Here is a 19295-nt window from a genome sequence, read left to right as displayed (position 1 = left end):
TCTTTCTTTCTTTCTTTCTTTCTTTCTTTCTTTCTTTCTTTCTTTCTTTCTTTCTTTCCTTCTTTCTTTCTTTCCTTCTTTCTTTCTTTTCTTTCTTTCTTCATTTCTTTCTTTGAGAGAGCATTTCTGGTAAAAGGAACGACATATGCAAAGGCTTTTACCACATGTAAGACACTATGTTTAGCTTTGTCAGAATAAGCAAATGAATAACTGTGACTACTGTGTTTGCATAGTTATTTGCAGTACACAAATACCTTTAATAGGAGACTTAATATGATGAGTGACATAGGAACAGTATACATTAAATACTTTGCATTTGGGAACTAAGTCCCAGAAGTGAGGGACAAATTCAGCGCTATTCAGGTACTAAGCACAAGCAATTAATTACGACTCTAGGAATTACAGAATAATTTACAGAGGTGGGAATTACTGTTTGGGGAGGAGTTGAAAGGGGAAAATGGCTAAAGAGAGTAGGAAAGAAGAACCAGGGAATATGTGTGTGGGTGACACACACACACACATGCACACACACATACACACACACAGAAAGAGGGAGGGGCTGATTTTATACATAAAATATATTATTTACCTCTGGGCAACTACTCATAATTGATGGTGATTGCCTATGATAAAACTGTGTTTTTCAAAAACAACATTACTTTTGTTATTGTCTCATGGAGCATCGTGACATTTAGTCTTCACAGAGTCCCTAAGTGTCACTTGATGCTTCCCATAATTTCCATTTCCAGTTTTATAAGGTTTAAAAAGCTCTGGCCTATGGTCCAGATTGAATTGTACCCAAGCACACTAGAAGTCCTTGGAAATACCCAATCTCAATCTCATTTCCTCACCAGGAGTTTAATCAGAATTCAAAAATTGGAGCAAGCTCCAAAAATGACTGGGACAGACTTAACAAAGGGAAAATAAAGCAAGAGCAATACCAACAAAGTCGTAACTACTCAGCCCCTGATACGCCTCAACTGTGCATTTCAGTGGTCCTAAATGAGTCAGTTTTGATACGGGGCTAGGACTGAGTCCCTCTGGCATCCCCTTCCCTTCCTCCCTTCAGACTTTTCCCGTTTAGATGCAGGGTTTCGCACCAGCTTCTCCTTTGTGATAACCTTTTGGAATTATATTGGCAAAAATATCAATTTTTAAACAAACAGTTATCAAGGAGCATGAGGATAATCCCAAATTGGGTCATATCTCTTGGGATTATAGAGATATAGGGTGAATCTGGGGCAGTATGATACATTTTAAAATTCGTGATTTCCAGAAGTAACATTCAAATTAATGTTCCTTTTCCCCAAATCTTTGATCTGGTGAGTGGTGTAGTCAGCCAGAATCATGCTAGTTAAAATAGGAATGTAAGTCTAAGATCTCAAATTCGGTAATTGAGAATTGACTGAATTACGTTGTTCCCTTGAGGATGTTAGCAATTTTTTTGGGGGGGAGTGCTATATAGATTATGAGTATGAATGAGAGAGTTTGAGGTAATTATGAATAACTCTAGATGGGCTAATGAGTGTTTGTGAAACAATATTAATGTTCCCAGTGTTTAACTTAATTTCTAAAAAGCCACTCCATTATGTTCTTTTGTGGTAATACATTTTCAAGGAGTCTTTTAAAATGAATTCTTTTAATTCAAAGAATGACTTCAAATTTGTAAATTCAAGCCTCTTGGCAAGTCAGTGTGGGAGATATTTTTTGGCAGGTGTGACTTTGTTACTTTTCAAATAGCAAATACCAAATAAGCACCCATTTAGTTCATTTACTACAATTAAACCTAGTTGATAATACTTCCTTTTTCTAAAAGGGAAAAATATCCAAAAACCTTATTAAGGAGACTATAGTGGTTGGTGGTTTAACTAAATGATATCCTTATTTCTGTTCTCTGGTACAAAGTCTCTTGCATAGCTCAGGTGAAATATATACTCATGACTTGCTTTCCAGATAACCAGTACTTTCTTTATATGAATATTTGGAAGTAGTCTGACTTACAGTCATGAGTTCTGCTCTTAGTTTGTTTTTGAATCTCTTCAAGAATACTTTGTGTATTCTATTTCATTAACTTGTCTTTATGTCTTTTGAAAAAAAACTTACATATACAAGCTTTCCCCTCAGCTTCTTATTTGTAAAACACACACACACTGACTACACTAAGTGCTAGGCTTACAATGGATTTAAAATAATAGCCAGTTAGTAAATAATGAAACACTGGACACATTCCAGAATATTTTAAACTTTGGAAAACTACAGATTGTTTTGTCTTCTTGTTATTGAATTGTGGTCCTACTAAATTTCAAATAAATGGTATTCTTGTCAAGGACAAGAAAATGTGATGATATCCCATTTCAGGTAGGAAGAGTGGGCCCCCTGCAAATTGTCAGGCCTATTCATGCCCAAATTTCCTTCATCAAAATGTGGGCTTGTGTCAGATAAGCATAAATCACTAGAATAATGCAATATATGTTAAGAAAAAAAAAAAAGAAGAAGAAGAAGGTAGCGGGAGGGGAAGAATGAAGGGGGTAAATCGGAGGGGGAGACAAACCATGAGAGACGATGGACTCTGAAAAACAAACTGAGGGTTCTAGATGGGAGGGGGGTGGGAGGATGGGTTAGCCTGGTGGTGGGTATTGAGGAGGGCACATTCTGCATGGAGCACTGGGTGTTATGCACAATGAATCATGGAACACTTCATCTAAAACTAATGATGTAATGTATGGGGATTAACATAAGAATAAAATAAAATTAAAAAAATAGAATTTGTATTAGAATATTGGTTTCTGTGAGCATAGATACTGTGCTTCCTTTTGCTGTTGTATCCTTCTTGAGTAGCACAGTGCAAAACTGTAATAGGTGTGCAACAAATATTTGTTGCACGAACCCACCTAGACCCTGAAACTTGAGTTAATTCTTCTTGTATGAACTAGGACAGGGATGGGTGGAGTGGGAGATAGAGAACTTCTGTTTGTTTAAACCTTTGGAGGTCTATTCCCAGGTTCTCCTAAGTCTTTTCTGAAAGACTAGCAGGAAGGACCTGTCTTTTTAGGGCCACAGAGTGAATTTCAGGTGAGACACCTTGGCCCGGTGATAGGACTTCCATTATTTCATGTTAAGATAAGAGGAGAGAGTGACAGTTCTATCTTTTGAACTCCGCGTTGCTCTCCATGGGTATTTGCTGTGTTACGACATTTTCTGTCTTGGAGCCTGTATGAATGGTACACAGGCAGTACCTCATTTGGGGTTCTCACTCCCAACAGTACCAGGAACCACAGTCACTAAGAGATCTAGGAAAAATGAATAACTCTTACCAGTGGTTATAGTACAATGTCTTTATCTTCTCACAACTATTTCATTCATGTCAGCATTAGGGGATGCACTGAACACATGAAGTTCTGTTCAGGGCTGGATAAAGTATGCTCTTCTTTTTCTGAGCTCTTACATAATTTTACCAAAAAAAAAGAAAAGAAAAGAGAGAAAGAGAGAAAGAAAAGAAAGAAAGAAAAAGAAACTTGAGAAGATCTTTTATGGGAACAGAGATAGTCAGTTATCCATAATTATCAACATCTTTCTGTCCTAAGATAGAAAGTATTTTTACTTTAAAACACTAAACAAGAAAGTATATGCCTTAGCTAATGTAGTTTTCCCCCATGTTGCAGAATGATAACATTGATTTCCAAAATATATGTTCAATTACAAGCTTTCATTTTAGCAAGTTTAAAAAAAAAACAAAGAGAAAGAAGGGGAAAAAAAGAAAGAAAAATTTACAAAAGAGAAAGAAGATAGGAAGCCCTCTAACCCACATGCTATAACTGGTAACCTGTAACAGGGACCCTAAAAATCACCAAGAATTCCAAAAGTTGAGAATTAGCCACCCCGCCCACTTCTTGTTTTCTCTCAAGGCTTTGCCGTCAATATTAGATTCTGATTGTGAGATCACGAGTCAGGACTTTATGACGGATGACTTGATCATTTGGATTCTTATTTCACTCTACTGTACATCATTTTAAACATTTGAATCTCATTCTCCTTTTCTTCTCTTTTCTTTCCCTGTGGTTCCTCCAGAATGTTAAAGATTATTTGGAGTATAGCTTGAGTAAATCCTACAGTTCTTCTAGTAACACACTTGGGATTGACCTCTGGAGAGGGAGAAGGTGTTGCTCAGGAAACTTACAGTTACCACCACTGTCCCAAAGACAGAGTGAGACAGCAAGGACTCCTGAGGGAGATGGCATTTCCAGACCAACCACACTGCCTTTGAGGACACTTCCCAGCATTGCTATCACAACTGTAAGCCAGGAGTGGTGAGTAGTTTTACAATTAAATGTCAGTTCTAAGTTTTATTTTCTGATTATCCCAACATAATTTCCTGTTACTAAAATGTTTGTTATTTGTGGAATAACTAAGGCTATTGACATTTTGAGAATTTGTTTTCCTTTGGGTAGCAAAAGGAGGCCTTTTACACAGTAGAGATATTTTCAGCCTGTTAAGATTGGAAGGAGCCTATTGAAGGAGGAATGAGATACATTTTTATTAATGTCAAGGGAAAACAAAATTACTGCCTATGATCTGTTTTTGTTTTTTTTTTTTTAAGTAACTATTCAGTGAGCATCAATATGTTTCCATTTAGAAAAGCACAATCCTATGAGAGTACCTAAAGGAATTATACTTTTATATGTGACAGGAGATATTCTTATTGCTCTGCTCTACATATAATTATTCCTAGCTTCTTCTTATTACAATACCACTTTACTAATCTCAGTTTATGATTATGTATGAAATAAAACACTTCGTTATAAGTCAAAAGAGGAATGAAAATTATACTGTGAGGGATGGTTGGACTGTTTTGCAGGGTCTATACTTGTAAAAAGGGGCTATTTTAATCTAGGGTTGAGAATTTAATCAAGAACATATAATTTTATAACTGTGATTAAAATTGTGCCGTGATGCTGCTGCAAATGTTTGTTTTATCATATATTTAATAATCAGCATTTTCTTTTTTCTTTTTTTTCCTCTACGTAATTTTCAAATATTTTCCACGAATGGCCTGCTTACATAACATGGAGTTTTATCATTAAAATGAAAAATATTTTCTCTATATTTATATAATTTTAAATTATAAAACTATGGTACACTTTTTGTTTAAAGCATTTATTAAGGAGAAGGACTAAACATAGTCATTAAAATCTGATTTTATGGGGTGCCTTATACACTTGGTACATGCTGAGCTCTGCAGTGCTGATGAGTAGCCCAATATATACCCATTGAATAATGCAGGGCACTTCTTAGTTGGTGGTTATCAAATCCACTCAGAATTCGATCACTGAGACTCTAGCTATTCTAGTTATTGGCATGAAATGGTTCATCAGACAGTCTGGGTGTGATACAGAAGCATGGTAACACATTGTAGGGAGAATGGGTTAAAAACTTGAGAAGCACTGACTTACCATCTTCGGTTGAGCTGAATTAACATCAGAATAGTCATAGCCAATCACTGAGAACTAAAATGGGCGCATCACTCCCAGATCGCTTACTCAATTGCATAGCTTCTGTAATTAGTCTTGGTTATGCTTCTGCAGAATTGCAGATTTGGAATTGTAAAGAATTCCACAGATTTATTTTTCAGCAAGTTGGCACTGGTACAGTTATACCAGTTGTTACAATACTGAAATGCTTTCATACCAGTTGGTGAATGTATGTTTTCCTGAGTTCTCTGATTGCCCCTTGTACCATCCCAGACTCTTTCCCAGAAGTAAATTGCTCACAGTCCAGCAACTAAAGAGGTGATGACTGGCACAGTGGGGGTCTGGTTTTGGCAGGTGTTGATGATATACTTTTTAGAGTAACAATCTGGATAAAATGTACCTTGCAAATTTTGAGTTTATTTAACTCAAGGACACCTTGAGAGTTGTGGAATTGTCCTCCCCATAGAAGTATCCAATCCCGACTGACATTTGGGACATGCTTGTCTATCTCTCTCAGTTGAGGGTATTAATCTGACAGAGACAGTAATAACACTCACCTCGTAGGCTATTGTGAGGGTTAAATATCGTAATCTCTATAAGGAACCAATCTTAGTAAAAAGCACATGTGAGGTTATCAACAAATGTTAGTTTCTCTCCTCTTGAACATTATCCAGTAAAGCCTTTTGAAAACTAGAAACCGTGTCTCAAGTATCAGTGCCCTCATGCTGGGTGTCCATAGTTCAGATTGAAATGGAGGATTTAGCCATTATCCAGAGAGTTTATGTTGTGCAATTGGTAATACTACACATTAGTAATTCATTCATAGCATGTCTTTCATTTCAATTACCTGGACACTTTTTAATATAGGAGAGAGTATCAGTCATTGACTCTAAATTTATTTTTAAATATAAGTGACTAAAAGCATTTCTATATGTTCCTTAAAAACGTTGTCACCAGAGTATTGATAGTTGCAGACTGATAGAATCTCTGGCTGAGGAATCTGACTGAAAGACATTTGATTAGAAGTGAGGAAGTAGAACTCCAACTATCATTATTGCCATCAACTTGATGCAAGTTCACAGATGTAAAGGATACAGCCTATGACCATATGTGAGAAAAAATTATACTGACCACTTAGAGTACTGAGAATATGGAATCAACCTCCACGTCTAAACTGCGGGTGAGCAAACTTTCTGTGAAAGGCCAGATAGTGAATATGTTTGGTTTTGTGGGCTTTGCAGTCTCTGTCCTGACTATTCAACCCTGCTGTGGTAGTGCGAAAGTCACTGTAGATAATGCATAATAAATAAATGTAGCTGTATCCCAGTAGCACTTTATTTACCCATACAGGGAGTGGGCTAGATTTGGCCTGCCAGTCAGTTTGGTGACTCCTGATCTAGACTGAAAAGATCTCCTCTGGGACATGATTCTTGCTCTGATAATTGCTTTGACAGTTACAACTGGGTGAAACTGATCTCGAGTTCCTGGTTAGTGTGGTAAATGAGCCATAGGTATAGGGCTGTGTGCTAGAGATAAAATTTTTAAAGCTAGTGAAGGACTTTGAGTGAGTGCAAATGAAAGGTGGTACCCAGTGTATATAAGGTTAAATAGAAAACCACTAATATAAATTTAGCCCTTGTTTGGGGAGAGCACATGGATGACAGTTTCATCATCCCACAGAAACCCATTTGAACAAACAATGGAGAGATAGTACCTACTTTTCAGAGTTGTGATGAAAATTAAAGGTAATGTGTGTGATGCATAGAACATAGTAACCAGCACTTAGTGGTTGTTTTGATGTTGTTGCCATTATTATTGTTGAGGTTATTGTTATATATAGACCAAGTAGCCAGAATTATGCATTATCTATTGTTGGGGATTCTGGGGGAACTTCACCACCTGAGTTATTGGAACCAACTTGGAAATATGATGAAAAAAAAAGTCAGATACGAAAACAAGGTGTTACATCAATTACTGGTAAAGTTGATGTTGGAATATATAATCTCTGTCTGGGCAAGAAGGCTTCTTAAACTGAACACCAGAATTACACAGACTTACCACCCAGTAGCAGGAGATGCTGGGCCTGGGCAGCCTCCCCTTCAGAGGGAGAACCTAGCCCTGTAAAATGTGTAGCAGGAAAGAGCTGTAGAAATCCTGCTCATCTGAGGAAGTACAGGGGAAGGACTGAGTCGTGCATGCCCACCTTTTCCTTCTGGAAACACCAACACAGATTAAATTATGCCTCCTCCCTGAGGAAGACTGAGTAAGGAGCTAGAAGGAGGCGGGGACTGTTAAACTGGTGGCATTCTAACACTTGGAAGGCACATCAAAGAATGGGAAAAACATATTCTTCTTTACCATTCCCCCAATTGTTTTCCTCTTCCTCTTAAGTCTGGGGTCCCCCCAAGGATGTGGCTGTTCTTTAGAGGGACAGAGCAGGAGAATATCATTAGGACAGTATGACTGCCATCTTTGTGAGCTTGTTTCTCCAATATCAGTCACTGCTTGAGTATGTAAAGATAATAAATCTGAAACCAAAGTTTCTTGCCCTTGTAAATTAAAGCTCAAGGAAGTTAAGGCCTCAAATTTATTCACCTCACCTTCTTAATTTTCTCATTTTATTAGAGGGTTCTTCGGCCTTTTGTAGGGTGAGGGCTTCCTAACCAGTGTGAGCCTAAGTCATCTTCCACTGTAAGGCTCTAGTTTTCTTTGGTCCCATATAAGTTGAATCAGTCCAGTACCACATCTATGGTGTCTTCGCATTTTAAATAGTTAAAGGAGTTTTTTGATTACCACGTTTATCAAAGCAGAGTCACTACAGCCAGATTTAGGAAATAAGCCAATACTCAGCCTTGAAAGTCGACAGTTAACTTTATAATTTTATCTTATAATTTTAATCTTCCTTCAAGGGGATCTTAGAATACTTTACCTCCTTCCAGCCAGCCCTTCCCTGTTTTACAGTTTGTTTTTATCTATTTTAATTACCTCTTTTTTTTTTTTTTTTTACCCCACAGTACACTAGCTTTGCATTTAGTCTTTGATTTATATTTAGATGTTTACCAATATCTTTACTTTTAGTTCCCTTTTGTATCTCAGACCCCCTGGGATCACTTGCTTTTTTGTTTGGGTCAGTTCTCTGGAATTTATGCTCATTTTTTTATTTGGCTGAAAATGTCATTTGCTTTCATTCTTGAAAGCATTTTTTCCCATTGTGTAGCAGTTACTTTATTTCAACACTTTGTAATTATTTTCCCTTGTCTTTTGGCTTCCATTGATATTGGGAAATTGGCTGTAAATCTAATTGTTTTTCACTATAAGTAATCTGCCCTTTTTTGTTTATTTGTTTCTGAATTTCTGAAGTCCAACTTTGATGTGTCTCTGGGTGGGTTTCCTTTTATTTACCCTATATGGAATTTACTGGACTTCTTGCATATGTAAATTGGTGTCTTTCTTATGATATCTGGAATATACTTTTTCATTTTCTCTTCAAATATTTCCTGTGCCAACCTCTCTCTCCTCTGCTTTTGGACTTCTGATTAAATCTACTTTGGACCTACTTCTTTATTTTCCATTTTTGACAATCTCTTCCATTTTTTAAAAAAATCATTTTGTCTTTCTGGGCTGTATTTTTGTAATTGCTTTGATTTGTCTTCCAGTTTGCTAATTCTCTTTTCAACTATGTCTAATTTTCTGTTAAACCTGTTATATTTTTTCAATTTTTGTTATTGTATTTTTTATTTTTAGAGTGTATTTATTCACTTTTTAAATATGTTAGATAATTTTATGTAGGTTTCTATTCTGTGTATGTGTTAGTTATCTATTGCTGCATAATCAATAACCTCCAAAACTTAGTAGCTTAAAGTAACAAACATTTATTATCTCACATTTTCTGTGGATAAGGAATCCACTTGTGGCTTAGTTGGGTGCCTCTGACTCAGCCTCTCACAAGGCTGGAATCAAGTTACTGGCCAATGTTGCAGTCATTTCAAGGCTTGACTGGGTGGGTGGGATCTGTTTCCATGTTCATTTGGTTGTTGATGGGGTCAGGTCCTTATTGCCTGTTGACTGGAAAGAAACAGTCTGGCTTCTCCTGTGTTATTCCCTCAAAGAAGATTATAAATATCAGTTTGCTTGTCTCCCATCTCCGTTTGCCTGAAGGCCGTGCTTTGCTTCTCTAAATGCTTCAGCTGTGAACAGGATGATTATATTTGGGCATCTTTAAATGAGGTGTGATGTCCTCCATGTTAACTCTCCCAGCTTTTACCTCCATTTGGGAGAATGGTGCCATTTTCTCCGTTGCTGGATGGAGGGCTAGAAGGAATTTCAGCTGTTCTCATTATCACAGAGGAGGAAAGTGGTCAGTCGGCTGGGGTGGTGACTCAGAAGCATGGGATGTGCTTTATTGCTCCTACAATGTGTCACAAATTTACAGTCTAATGAGGTTTTTGATAAAAATATTTTACACTTCTGAGCTGCCTCTCAACTACAGATCCTAAAGCCCTGTTTTAGAGATCAAAATACCCACAGATGCTGTGTGCAAATGCCACAGATTCAACAAAAGCTGGCGCGAGGATGGGAAATTGATGACACACACATCTGTTTAGCTCCCACCAGGCTTTACCACCCACTGACATTTTTTGGCTACAGAAACTGTATTTGTGACTTGTGACTTGAGCACTGCTATCTACAAGTCAGCAATTCACAAAGCACCCCCTGCCCCAGGTCCCCATCTCAGGTATGTGAGATAATGGATGATGATATTTAAAATCAAATGTCATCCCTGCCACCCATCATTGCTTATAATTCCATTGAGATATGGGAAGTGCGGGTTTTATGCAGAAAGTACTTAGGATAGGATCTAGCCTGTATGATTTTGACAATTGGTGTAATACTTTACAGTATAGATAATATTCTCACTATCATACATTAGGGTATATAATGTCCTTTCCATCTCCTATTTTATTTAAATTTAATTCCGGGGCGTCTGGGTGGCTCAGTCGTTAAGCGGCTGCTTTCGGCTCACGTCATGATCCCAGGGTCCTGGGATTGAGCACCGCATTGGGTTCCCTGCTCGGCGGAGAGCCTGCTTCTCCCTCTCCCTCTGTCTCCTGCTCTGCCTACTTGTGCTCTCTCTCTCTGTGTTAAACAAATAAATAAAAATCTTAAAATAAATAAATAAATAAATAAATAAATAAATTTAATTCCACAACAACCCTGTGAGGTGGGCATTATTTCTGAAGGTAAAAACAGAAACAAATAAAAAATGACTTCAAATAAAGTATAATCATTGGAAAAAATCATTTCATCCTACAGAAAGAATTTATTTTTGATGTTTGATGGCTGACAGCTTTCAGTTCCCCAACTCTCCCCTTTGCCTCACATCTAGGAAAGATTAAAAAATATGCACCCACCCCCTTAACCATAATAAATCCCTAAGCCACTTTCCACCCCCCTCTCAAATTTGTTTCACTTTAGATAGAACCTGAGCTCTTCTCCCTGGGTAATCCTTTTGCTCTTTGCTCTGTGAATAGTAAACTTTATTTCATAGTTGTTATTCCTACATGTCATTCATCCTGACATCCATAAATTCCTGGTCAGGAGCAGCCCAGCATCCAGCAGGGGATGCTAGGTGCCCAGATAAAACAGGTTTCTTAATTCTAGATAAAGTAATGGTGCTTTTATTCCTTCAAACTTGTGGTCATTGCAGACAGCAACAAAAAAAATATTGTGCTTAACTCACAGCTAAGAACTGAAAGATGAACAAGACATGCTCTCTGTTCTTCCCTTCAGTAGTAACAGCCCATAGAAGAGGAAGATGTTAAATTAAAAATCACAAAATAATGTCACTGGTAGTATGTACAAGATATTGTGAGAATGCAGAAGAGTGAATGGCTATTCTTCCTGGTTTGGACAGTATGTATGTAGACACATAAAAGCATGAAAGAGAATGGAATGTTGAAAGAACTATATTCAGCTTTATTTGGCTGGAGAACGGGGTGAGTGAGGTGAGATGTGGTTGGCAAGGCCCTTGAAGTCTCCTGGTAAATTATCCTGAGGATATTGGTGAGCTATTGAAGGGCTTTAAGAAAAGAAATAAAAGAAGACTGTTCCTATTTTAAACTGTTAGCTTTGATGGCAGTGTGGAAGATAGATTGGCGTGGAGACAGAAAAGTAATTTAGAAGGACATGGCTTATGTCCAATGAGTGGTGATTGATGAGGGAGCAGAAGGCAAGCTGAGGACAAAGCACAAACTGACACCCCACAACCCCCCCCCCTCAGGTGTGATCTGTGTGACATTCCCCAGGCACTCCTGGCTGCCCTAAAGCTAAGGAAAAGAAAAACAAATGGTTAACTATATTATAGAGATCACAGTCCTTCAAGACTTGAGCCTCCCTCAGTTTACAAATGCCTTAGTGATTTACAAGAAAAAAGCAATCTTATCAATAACCTAACTTCCAGAAGGAAATGCAAATAAAATTAGACGTCCTTACAACCTGCAGCCAATTGACAAATATTTGAGGCAGGCAGAGTATAATGATCCTCCAGGAAGCTCCCGACTGTCTTAATGTTAATGATTTGCTAGAGGGAAAAACAACTTTAGCTTGACAATAGGAAGGCCTCTGGTATCCTGTGAGTTTTCTTTAGCATATGAAAATCCTTTTGGAACCTCCCTTATCTTTACCTCCCCCAGTCCCAAAGTATGTAGTAAGTCACTCCTCACAACCCTGGTGGCATAGCTCTTTCTGCCCAGGGATCCTGTCCCTGTGCTGTAAGAAAACCATCTTCTTGCACCAAAGATGGCTCGAGAATTCTTTCTTGGTCGTTGAGTCCCAACCTCACCCCACCAAACCTCACCTACTTTCAAAAACTACATCAGCGATGATGGGTGAGTCAGGGCAAAGGCAAGGAAAATGGTCAGAGGAAGATGAATGTACCAGGTACTATTCTAGGAGCTGGAGTATAATGGTGAAAAAGGAGAAAAATTCTCTTTTTATGAAGTTTGCATTCTAATGGGTGTATGAGAGAGAACTCCCTAATATCCAGTCTTCTTTCCAACAGTGAGAAAACTCCAGAGTTGTAGCTGAGCACATGGCTACCCAGGAAGTAGACTACCTTTCAGCCTTTCTTGCAGGTTCCTCTTAGTCTAGGTGGAACCTACGTTCTGGCCAGAACATGCCCTTGAAATAAAGAGGCATCCTTCTCCTTCCATTCTTCCCTTTTCTACTAGCTGGAATGGCCATGCAGTGGTGGGATTTCTTGTACCTTGTGGCCCAGGTGAAACCACAGGGCTGGTGATGCAGCAAAACCAAAGGGCCCTGAGCATGTGACAACTTCATGGAAGTGACCACACCAGACTGGATTTGAATGTGAAGTAAATACAATTCTATTGTTTTGGGTTTCTGTCTGCTAGAGCAGCTGAACCTGTATCATAAGTAATACCGGGAGACAGACGATTATAGTGGAGGTTTACATAAAGGGGATGCCCAGATCATGAATCCCACAAAGCAGTCATCTAAAAGTATAAATAAAGGGGCACCTGGGTGGCTCAGTCGGTTAAGCGGCTGCCTTCAGCTCAGGTCATGATCCCAGGGTCCTGGGATCGAGCCCCACATCGGGCTCTCTGTTCAGCGGGGAGCCTGCTTCTCCCTCTCCCTCTCCCCCCGCTTGTGTTCCTGCTCTCGCTGTCTTTCTCTCTGTTGAATAAATAAATAAAATCTAAAAAAAAAAAAAAAGTATAAATAAATTATATGTAAGTACGTTGTATACAGCTGAATCTGTTAAGCTTAACGTATTATTCAAAATAAGTACTAGCTGTACTTTACATGCAAGGAAGAGGTTTACTAAATGCCCAAGCTAGTCAGTCACTTGCTCCTCAGACAAGAGAGACCTACTTGTGCAAGGAATTTACACTTGGGTGTGCCAGCCAGTGTGATGAAAGGGAAACTGGGAGCTGAATATCCCTTCATTACGTCTTCTCATCTGATGTACTTCATTATGTCATCTTATTATCTGTTGTACTTACGAATCCTATCTCAAGTAAATTGGTTAATTAATAGATAAAGATATGAGTCTGTTTATTGAAGTGCAAGCCGATTACAGTAGTGATTATAATAATTAACAGAAAATATAAGCTGAAACAACGTGAGGAAGGAAGCAAACAAGGTGATGTGATAGAGTAATGGTGAGCTGAGCAAAGGAATGATTTTAGATAAGGTAGCTATAGAAATCTTCCAGGAAGAGATAATATTTGATTGATAACCTAAATGATAAAAAAGAAGTTAATCGGCAAAAAGTGTGTGTGGGGGTACTTCATAGGCAGAGGGAACAGAAATGTAAATGTCCTGAGGTGGGAGAGAGCCCAGGATGTTTGAATAGGAGAAAGGAGTCCAGTGTGGCTATAGCACAAAAAGCAAGGGAGAGGAAGACTATGCTGGGATTAGAGAGACAGGGAGCCGCTAGATTACCTGGACATTTATGGGCTAGAGTAAGGAGTTTTGTTGTATTTTAAGAGCAATGAGAAGCCCTTACAAGGTTTTAGACAAAAATGTGACATGATCTGCCTTTCAAAAAGTAGTGTTTTGTATATGGGTACGATGAATTGTAGGGGCAGAGTGGAAGCAGAGACTATTGCAGGAAGGTGATTTGAAACAGGCTGATGCCAGAGTAGATGGAGAGAAGTGAAAGAATTTGTGTTGTTTAGAAGGAGACTGATAGGGCTTGCTGTAGAATACTTGTAGAGGTCTGGGAAAGGGAGAAATCAAGACCCAATGCTATGCTTTTTGCCCGAGCAGCTGGGTTAATAGTGGTGACATTTGTTGAGATTGAAAACGCCTGGGGAAAGATTTGGCTGGGTGTGGGGGTAGGGTAAACCAAAAAACCTATTTTGTTTCAGGAGAACTTTGGCAAAAGTTTCCAAGGGATCTCTTATGCTCCACTGGTTCCATAGCCAAGCCATACTCTTAAATTGGTTATAGCAATTGTGAGCCATTGAAGAGGCTGGCCCTGGGTGGCATCAGGGGAGTGTTAAACTCTAACAGCACATTATACATCATTAGTCTACTCATTGTTATCTTGACCAAGAATCAGTACCTGACTTCCAGTTGTCCCTGAAGATGAGCAATGAACTCTCCCAGTTCAGCTCTAACTCTATGTTATACATTTCACCCACCTGACTCTGGTCAAGGCTTCTTAATTATATATTGCTCATTATTGTTCATTTTCCTGAATCTTTTGCACCATTTATGGAACAACAGCAACAAAAAAGCAAAAATACAAATGCTAAAATATGAATTGTTTGTTTCATCCAATAGAGTATAGGTATTGCTTTAAAGAAATATTTCAGTTTTCCAAATATCCAGCACAGATATGTTTGTACTCATGCACATATTCATCAACCCTTTTACTTCCTTTCATCACCAAATTGTGAATTTCATCTAAGGTGTCAATAGATTGATTTAATATAAAGATTAATTGATTGTCAAGTAAATCTAGTTCCTCCTCTGGCCAATCAGTTTTCATTGGAAGAACAACATGTGAGGGCTTTAATTTAGTTTCCCAATACACTTGATCATTGATATCAGAGTTATGATAGTTTTTAAAAAAAAAATCAAATTATTTTTACTAATTACTTCATTATTATACCAAATAGTAGTTATGAATTAGGCTAAGATCATTACAGAATGTCAGTTAGAATTAACTTTCTGGCAAGAGTAGCCCTTGCCTACGTAAAAAATTGTCATGGACTGGAGTATAAATTTAAGGGCCAGATCTCAGTAAGTTCTGATTTCAAGTCTCTTATCAGCATAACCATATGCCCCCCATTTCATACTACGAGACTGTGCTGATACAGGTTCCCAAAGGACCTTATGTTTTAAGTGATACCTATCTTCCCCTAATCTGTAAAATTCTAGTTAATTGTTCTACATTTCCAATTCTGACTAACTGTACTATTTGGATATGTTTGATTTTTGTTATGCTTAGGGACTTGGCAGTTAGAGAGCACCTAAACAAACTATGTTCTCCATTTAAGAATTTTATTCCTTGTACTTTTGCTACCAACGCCCTGGATGATAGTCCTTTAGATACTTCTGCTTCCATCTGAAGGACCATACTTAACAGTCCCTCTTTGGCTAGTATGAATGCTGCTTCCCATATTTGTACTCTAGTAGGTTAGTTATCCATTAAATTTTTATCCATTTTTATAAAGCTGTGTTATCTGCCCAGGCCATTTGCCGTTCTTTTCCTTATTCCTGAAATAGCATAGTACATAATACAAAGTATAAGCAGTAAGTACAGGCCAATACATCTTTTTCCTTAGTATGATTCTTTGTATGAGGGTCAAATTTGGCTTGTCTTATAACTTCTAGATCTGTGCCAGCTTTCCCAGTATTCGTTTAGAGCATTTTGGCCAGTGCTGGTTCTTGAACAAACATTTTATTATCATAGAATGTGTATTGCTTAACTACAGGTTGAATATATATTTTGGAACCAAAAATGTTGAGTTCCGCATATAGGTACTAATAGTCTCCAAATATATTTTGTTTGAGTATGTGCATTTTTAGGTGGAGGTCCAATACACTGTCAGATTTTTGAAATGTTAAAAATTACTGTTCTCGGATAATTCCTTTACTAGATGAGCTTTCAAGAGGAAGAGTCCGTTATGTTGTTAGATCCATTCATATTCTCCATCTCTACCACTCTGGCCACTCTATTCATAAGACCACTGATGATTCGGCTAAGTGCCCAAGTACAGAAACTGGCTGACATTTACTGGCCAAGTCATCTTTGATGTTTTTAAGGTTTCTTCTGCAGTGGATTCTCTCTGGTTGGCATGAACATGCCATAGGACAATCTCCACACTTGGTGCCCACTCCCATAGGCCCATCCACATGCCTCTTACCCAGACCTTCTTATACCTAGTCTTCAAATCTTGCTGGTTCCAGGGTCCTGATCAGTCAGTCAGCCCAGTCATTAGACCATATATCCCAATGCCAGGCCACTTTTCTTTTTCTTTCCCTAATTGGTATTTTTCAGGGCTACTCTGTAGTGTAACAGCAACTTATTTTCAGCTTATACCCCCATACTGGACCCCATTCACGTACCAATCTTGAACTTTTCCCTTCTTCATCAGCAGATCACAGAAAAGCCTCCATGTGTGCATAGGTGTGAAATAGGGGAGAAGCACGGCTACAGCAGTGACAGATGACATGGTGATTAGGGACATATTTGTGCCATTCTCTTATACTCTCTGGACCTGCCCAAATTTGATCCTAGATGTGTTGCATCCCTATTATGGTGGATTGCTGCTGGGGTCACCTGACCTTATGATTTGTTGGGTCTGTTAGTATCACTCGTGTGCTGGTAAATGTTTAGTAATCATCTCTGAAAAATACCATCCTAACTTGTAGCATCTGCTGAGTTTTGTGGTATAAATATCCCCACAATGGCTGATTTCAAGCTGCCAAAATAAGATCACAGGGAGATGTGCTGGTATAAACTCTCTCTAGCACATCACTATATCCAGTTGGTGATAGAAGTTTTGGCTGCTTGATGTCACTTGGGGTCTTATGGTTTGATGCTCAGTTTTTCTTAGGGTCCAATGTCATGCTTGGAGTGGTTTGTTAATAGCCTATACTTTTATTTTTTTAAGATTATATTTATTTATTTGACAGAGAGAGCTAGCGAGAGCAGGAACATAAGCGGGGGGAGTGGGAGAGGGAGAAGCAGGCTTCCTGCCGAGCAGGGAGCCCGATGCGGGGCTCGATCCCAGGACCCTGGGATCATGACCTGAGCCGAAGGCAGACGCTTGATGGCTGAGCCACCCAGGCGCCCCTAGGCTATACTTTTCTGCCACAGATGTCATAGCTTTTCTCTAGAACCCTAGGAATGTGTACTGTATATAATATATTTTGCTGCCACAAATAATTCTAATACTATGAGTGATGTGGACCAGGCAACTGTCCTAGACCTTATGCAGAACCTTTCCTTGCCTTGGGCTCCACTCAAGACCAATAGCTTTCTACATCATCTGACAGATCGGTCATAGCAGTATTTTCAAGCATTCGTTTTCAAGCTGCCTCTCAGACCTAAAGAAGCCTGTTAAGCATTCTGGTTCTTTTTTAGTGTTAGGAGTTGCAAAGTAATAACTTATCCTTTACTTTTGAATATCCCAGGATGCCCAGAACACTGGACCCCTAGAAACTTTGCCTATGTGGAAGGCTCCTAAATCTTTCTGGGTTTTGTTTCCTTCTGGAACATGCATGTCTTTCTAAGGTGTCCAGAACACTTGCTACTTCCTGCTCTTCAGGTATGACAAAAAAAAGAAAGCATTTGTCGGTTCAGTGGTGACATACCAAGTAATCAAGACTATTAATCTGCCCTGGTAAATATACCTGGTGTATTTGGTAAAATAGCTGTAATTGAGGTGAAGGTGCTTGGTTAACTTGTGGTAGTCGATTATAGCCTTCTGTAGATTATTTAGTTTCCACAGGGACAAGACTAGTATATTAATAGGGTCCTATTTGGGGCCACCACTCCTATATCCTTTAAGATTTTGAGAATGGCACTGGTTTTTGCTATCCCTTTGAGATGCTGTTGTGGGTTGAACTGTATCCCCCAAAAGATGTTTTGAAGTCCTAACCCCTAGTACCTGTGAATGTGACTTTATTTTGAAAGAGGGTCATTGCAGATGTAATTAGTTAGGATGAGGTCATACTGGAGGAGGTGGGCCCTGAATTTAATATGACAGGTTTTCTTATACAAGATGGAAATTTGGACACAGATACAGATATTCAGGGAAGATAGATAGAGCGAAGCCAGATGAGGCAGAGACTGGAGTTACACTGCCGTAAGCGGAGGCATGCGGTGGGGGCTGCCAGAGCTGGAGGCGGCAAGGAGGGATCCTCCCTTAGAGGCTTTGGGCAGAGCATGGCCCTGCTGACATCTTGGTTTCAGACTTCTAGCCTTCAGAATGGTGAGAGAATAAATTTCTCTTTTTTAAAGCCACCTGGTTTGTGCTACTTTGCTATAGCAGACTTAGGGAACTAATACAGAGGTGATATAACTATTTTGTAAGAATTATTATCCTCCTGGAGGGAGGATCTTCCTTATGGCTTTCCTATAATAACGGCTCTTACTTTATAATTCAGAGAACAAAGTGAGAATTCTGCCAATTGCCAAGTATATTCATTTCACTATAAGACATAGTTGGAACTCAGTTTCTTAGCTGACTTCCATATATCTCTACTCTTTTTTTTTTTTCTTTTCAAGATTTTATTTTATTTATTTGACAGAGAGAGGGAACACAAGCAGGGGGAATGGGGGAGGGAAAAGCAGGCTTCCCACCGAGCAGGAAGCCCGATATGGGGCTTGATCCCATGACCCTGGGATCATGACCAGAGCCTAAGACAGACGCTTAATGACTGAGCCCCCCAGCCCCGCCCCCCCCCCCGTATACCTCTACTATTAGTGAAAGGGCATGATGGTGTTTGGGATCTTTGGCTAACAGTTCAATCTGTATGCAATAGTTTTGAAAGACCTGAGTAATCCACAGAGCTAGCTATGGTATTGCAGGATCTTTCCTTTTCTTTAGTTGATGTGTTCTGGGTCAGAGAACTGGGCATGTGAATGTAGCTCTTCATTGGGGCTGGCTGACCTCAAACTTTTGCTCATGTGTTCTTGATCCCCATTGCATGTATGTGTGTATACATATACATACATACATGTACCTTTTTTGGGCTGCATATCTGTCTTGCTCCTAGGGATGAAATGTTTTGTAAGTCAATTCCATAAATTTCAGGTCTTGCTGACTCAATCTGGACTTGTTG

The 19295-nt window shown here is 38.9% G+C and overlaps 1 protein-coding gene across 1 annotated transcript in view; it reads left to right on the top strand.

The window, feature by feature from the left end:
• The window catches only part of LOC118019304 (cAMP-specific 3',5'-cyclic phosphodiesterase 4B-like), a 259072-nt gene that overhangs the window by 101545 nt on the left and 138232 nt on the right, over positions 1 to 19295 (top strand). Inside the window, exon 3 of the mRNA XM_035018344.1 lies at positions 4069 to 4307. Coding sequence (XP_034874235.1) covers positions 4069 to 4307 — 239 coding nt within the window. The remainder of the gene's footprint in view (positions 1 to 4068; positions 4308 to 19295) is intronic.

This window comes from Mirounga leonina, unplaced genomic scaffold (genome assembly GCF_011800145.1).
Source record: "Mirounga leonina isolate KUSES-001 unplaced genomic scaffold, KU_Mleo_1.0 Mir_173, whole genome shotgun sequence".
Taxonomy (NCBI): Eukaryota; Metazoa; Chordata; class Mammalia; order Carnivora; family Phocidae; genus Mirounga; species Mirounga leonina.
This window is presented reverse-complemented; position numbering and strand designations above follow the sequence as displayed.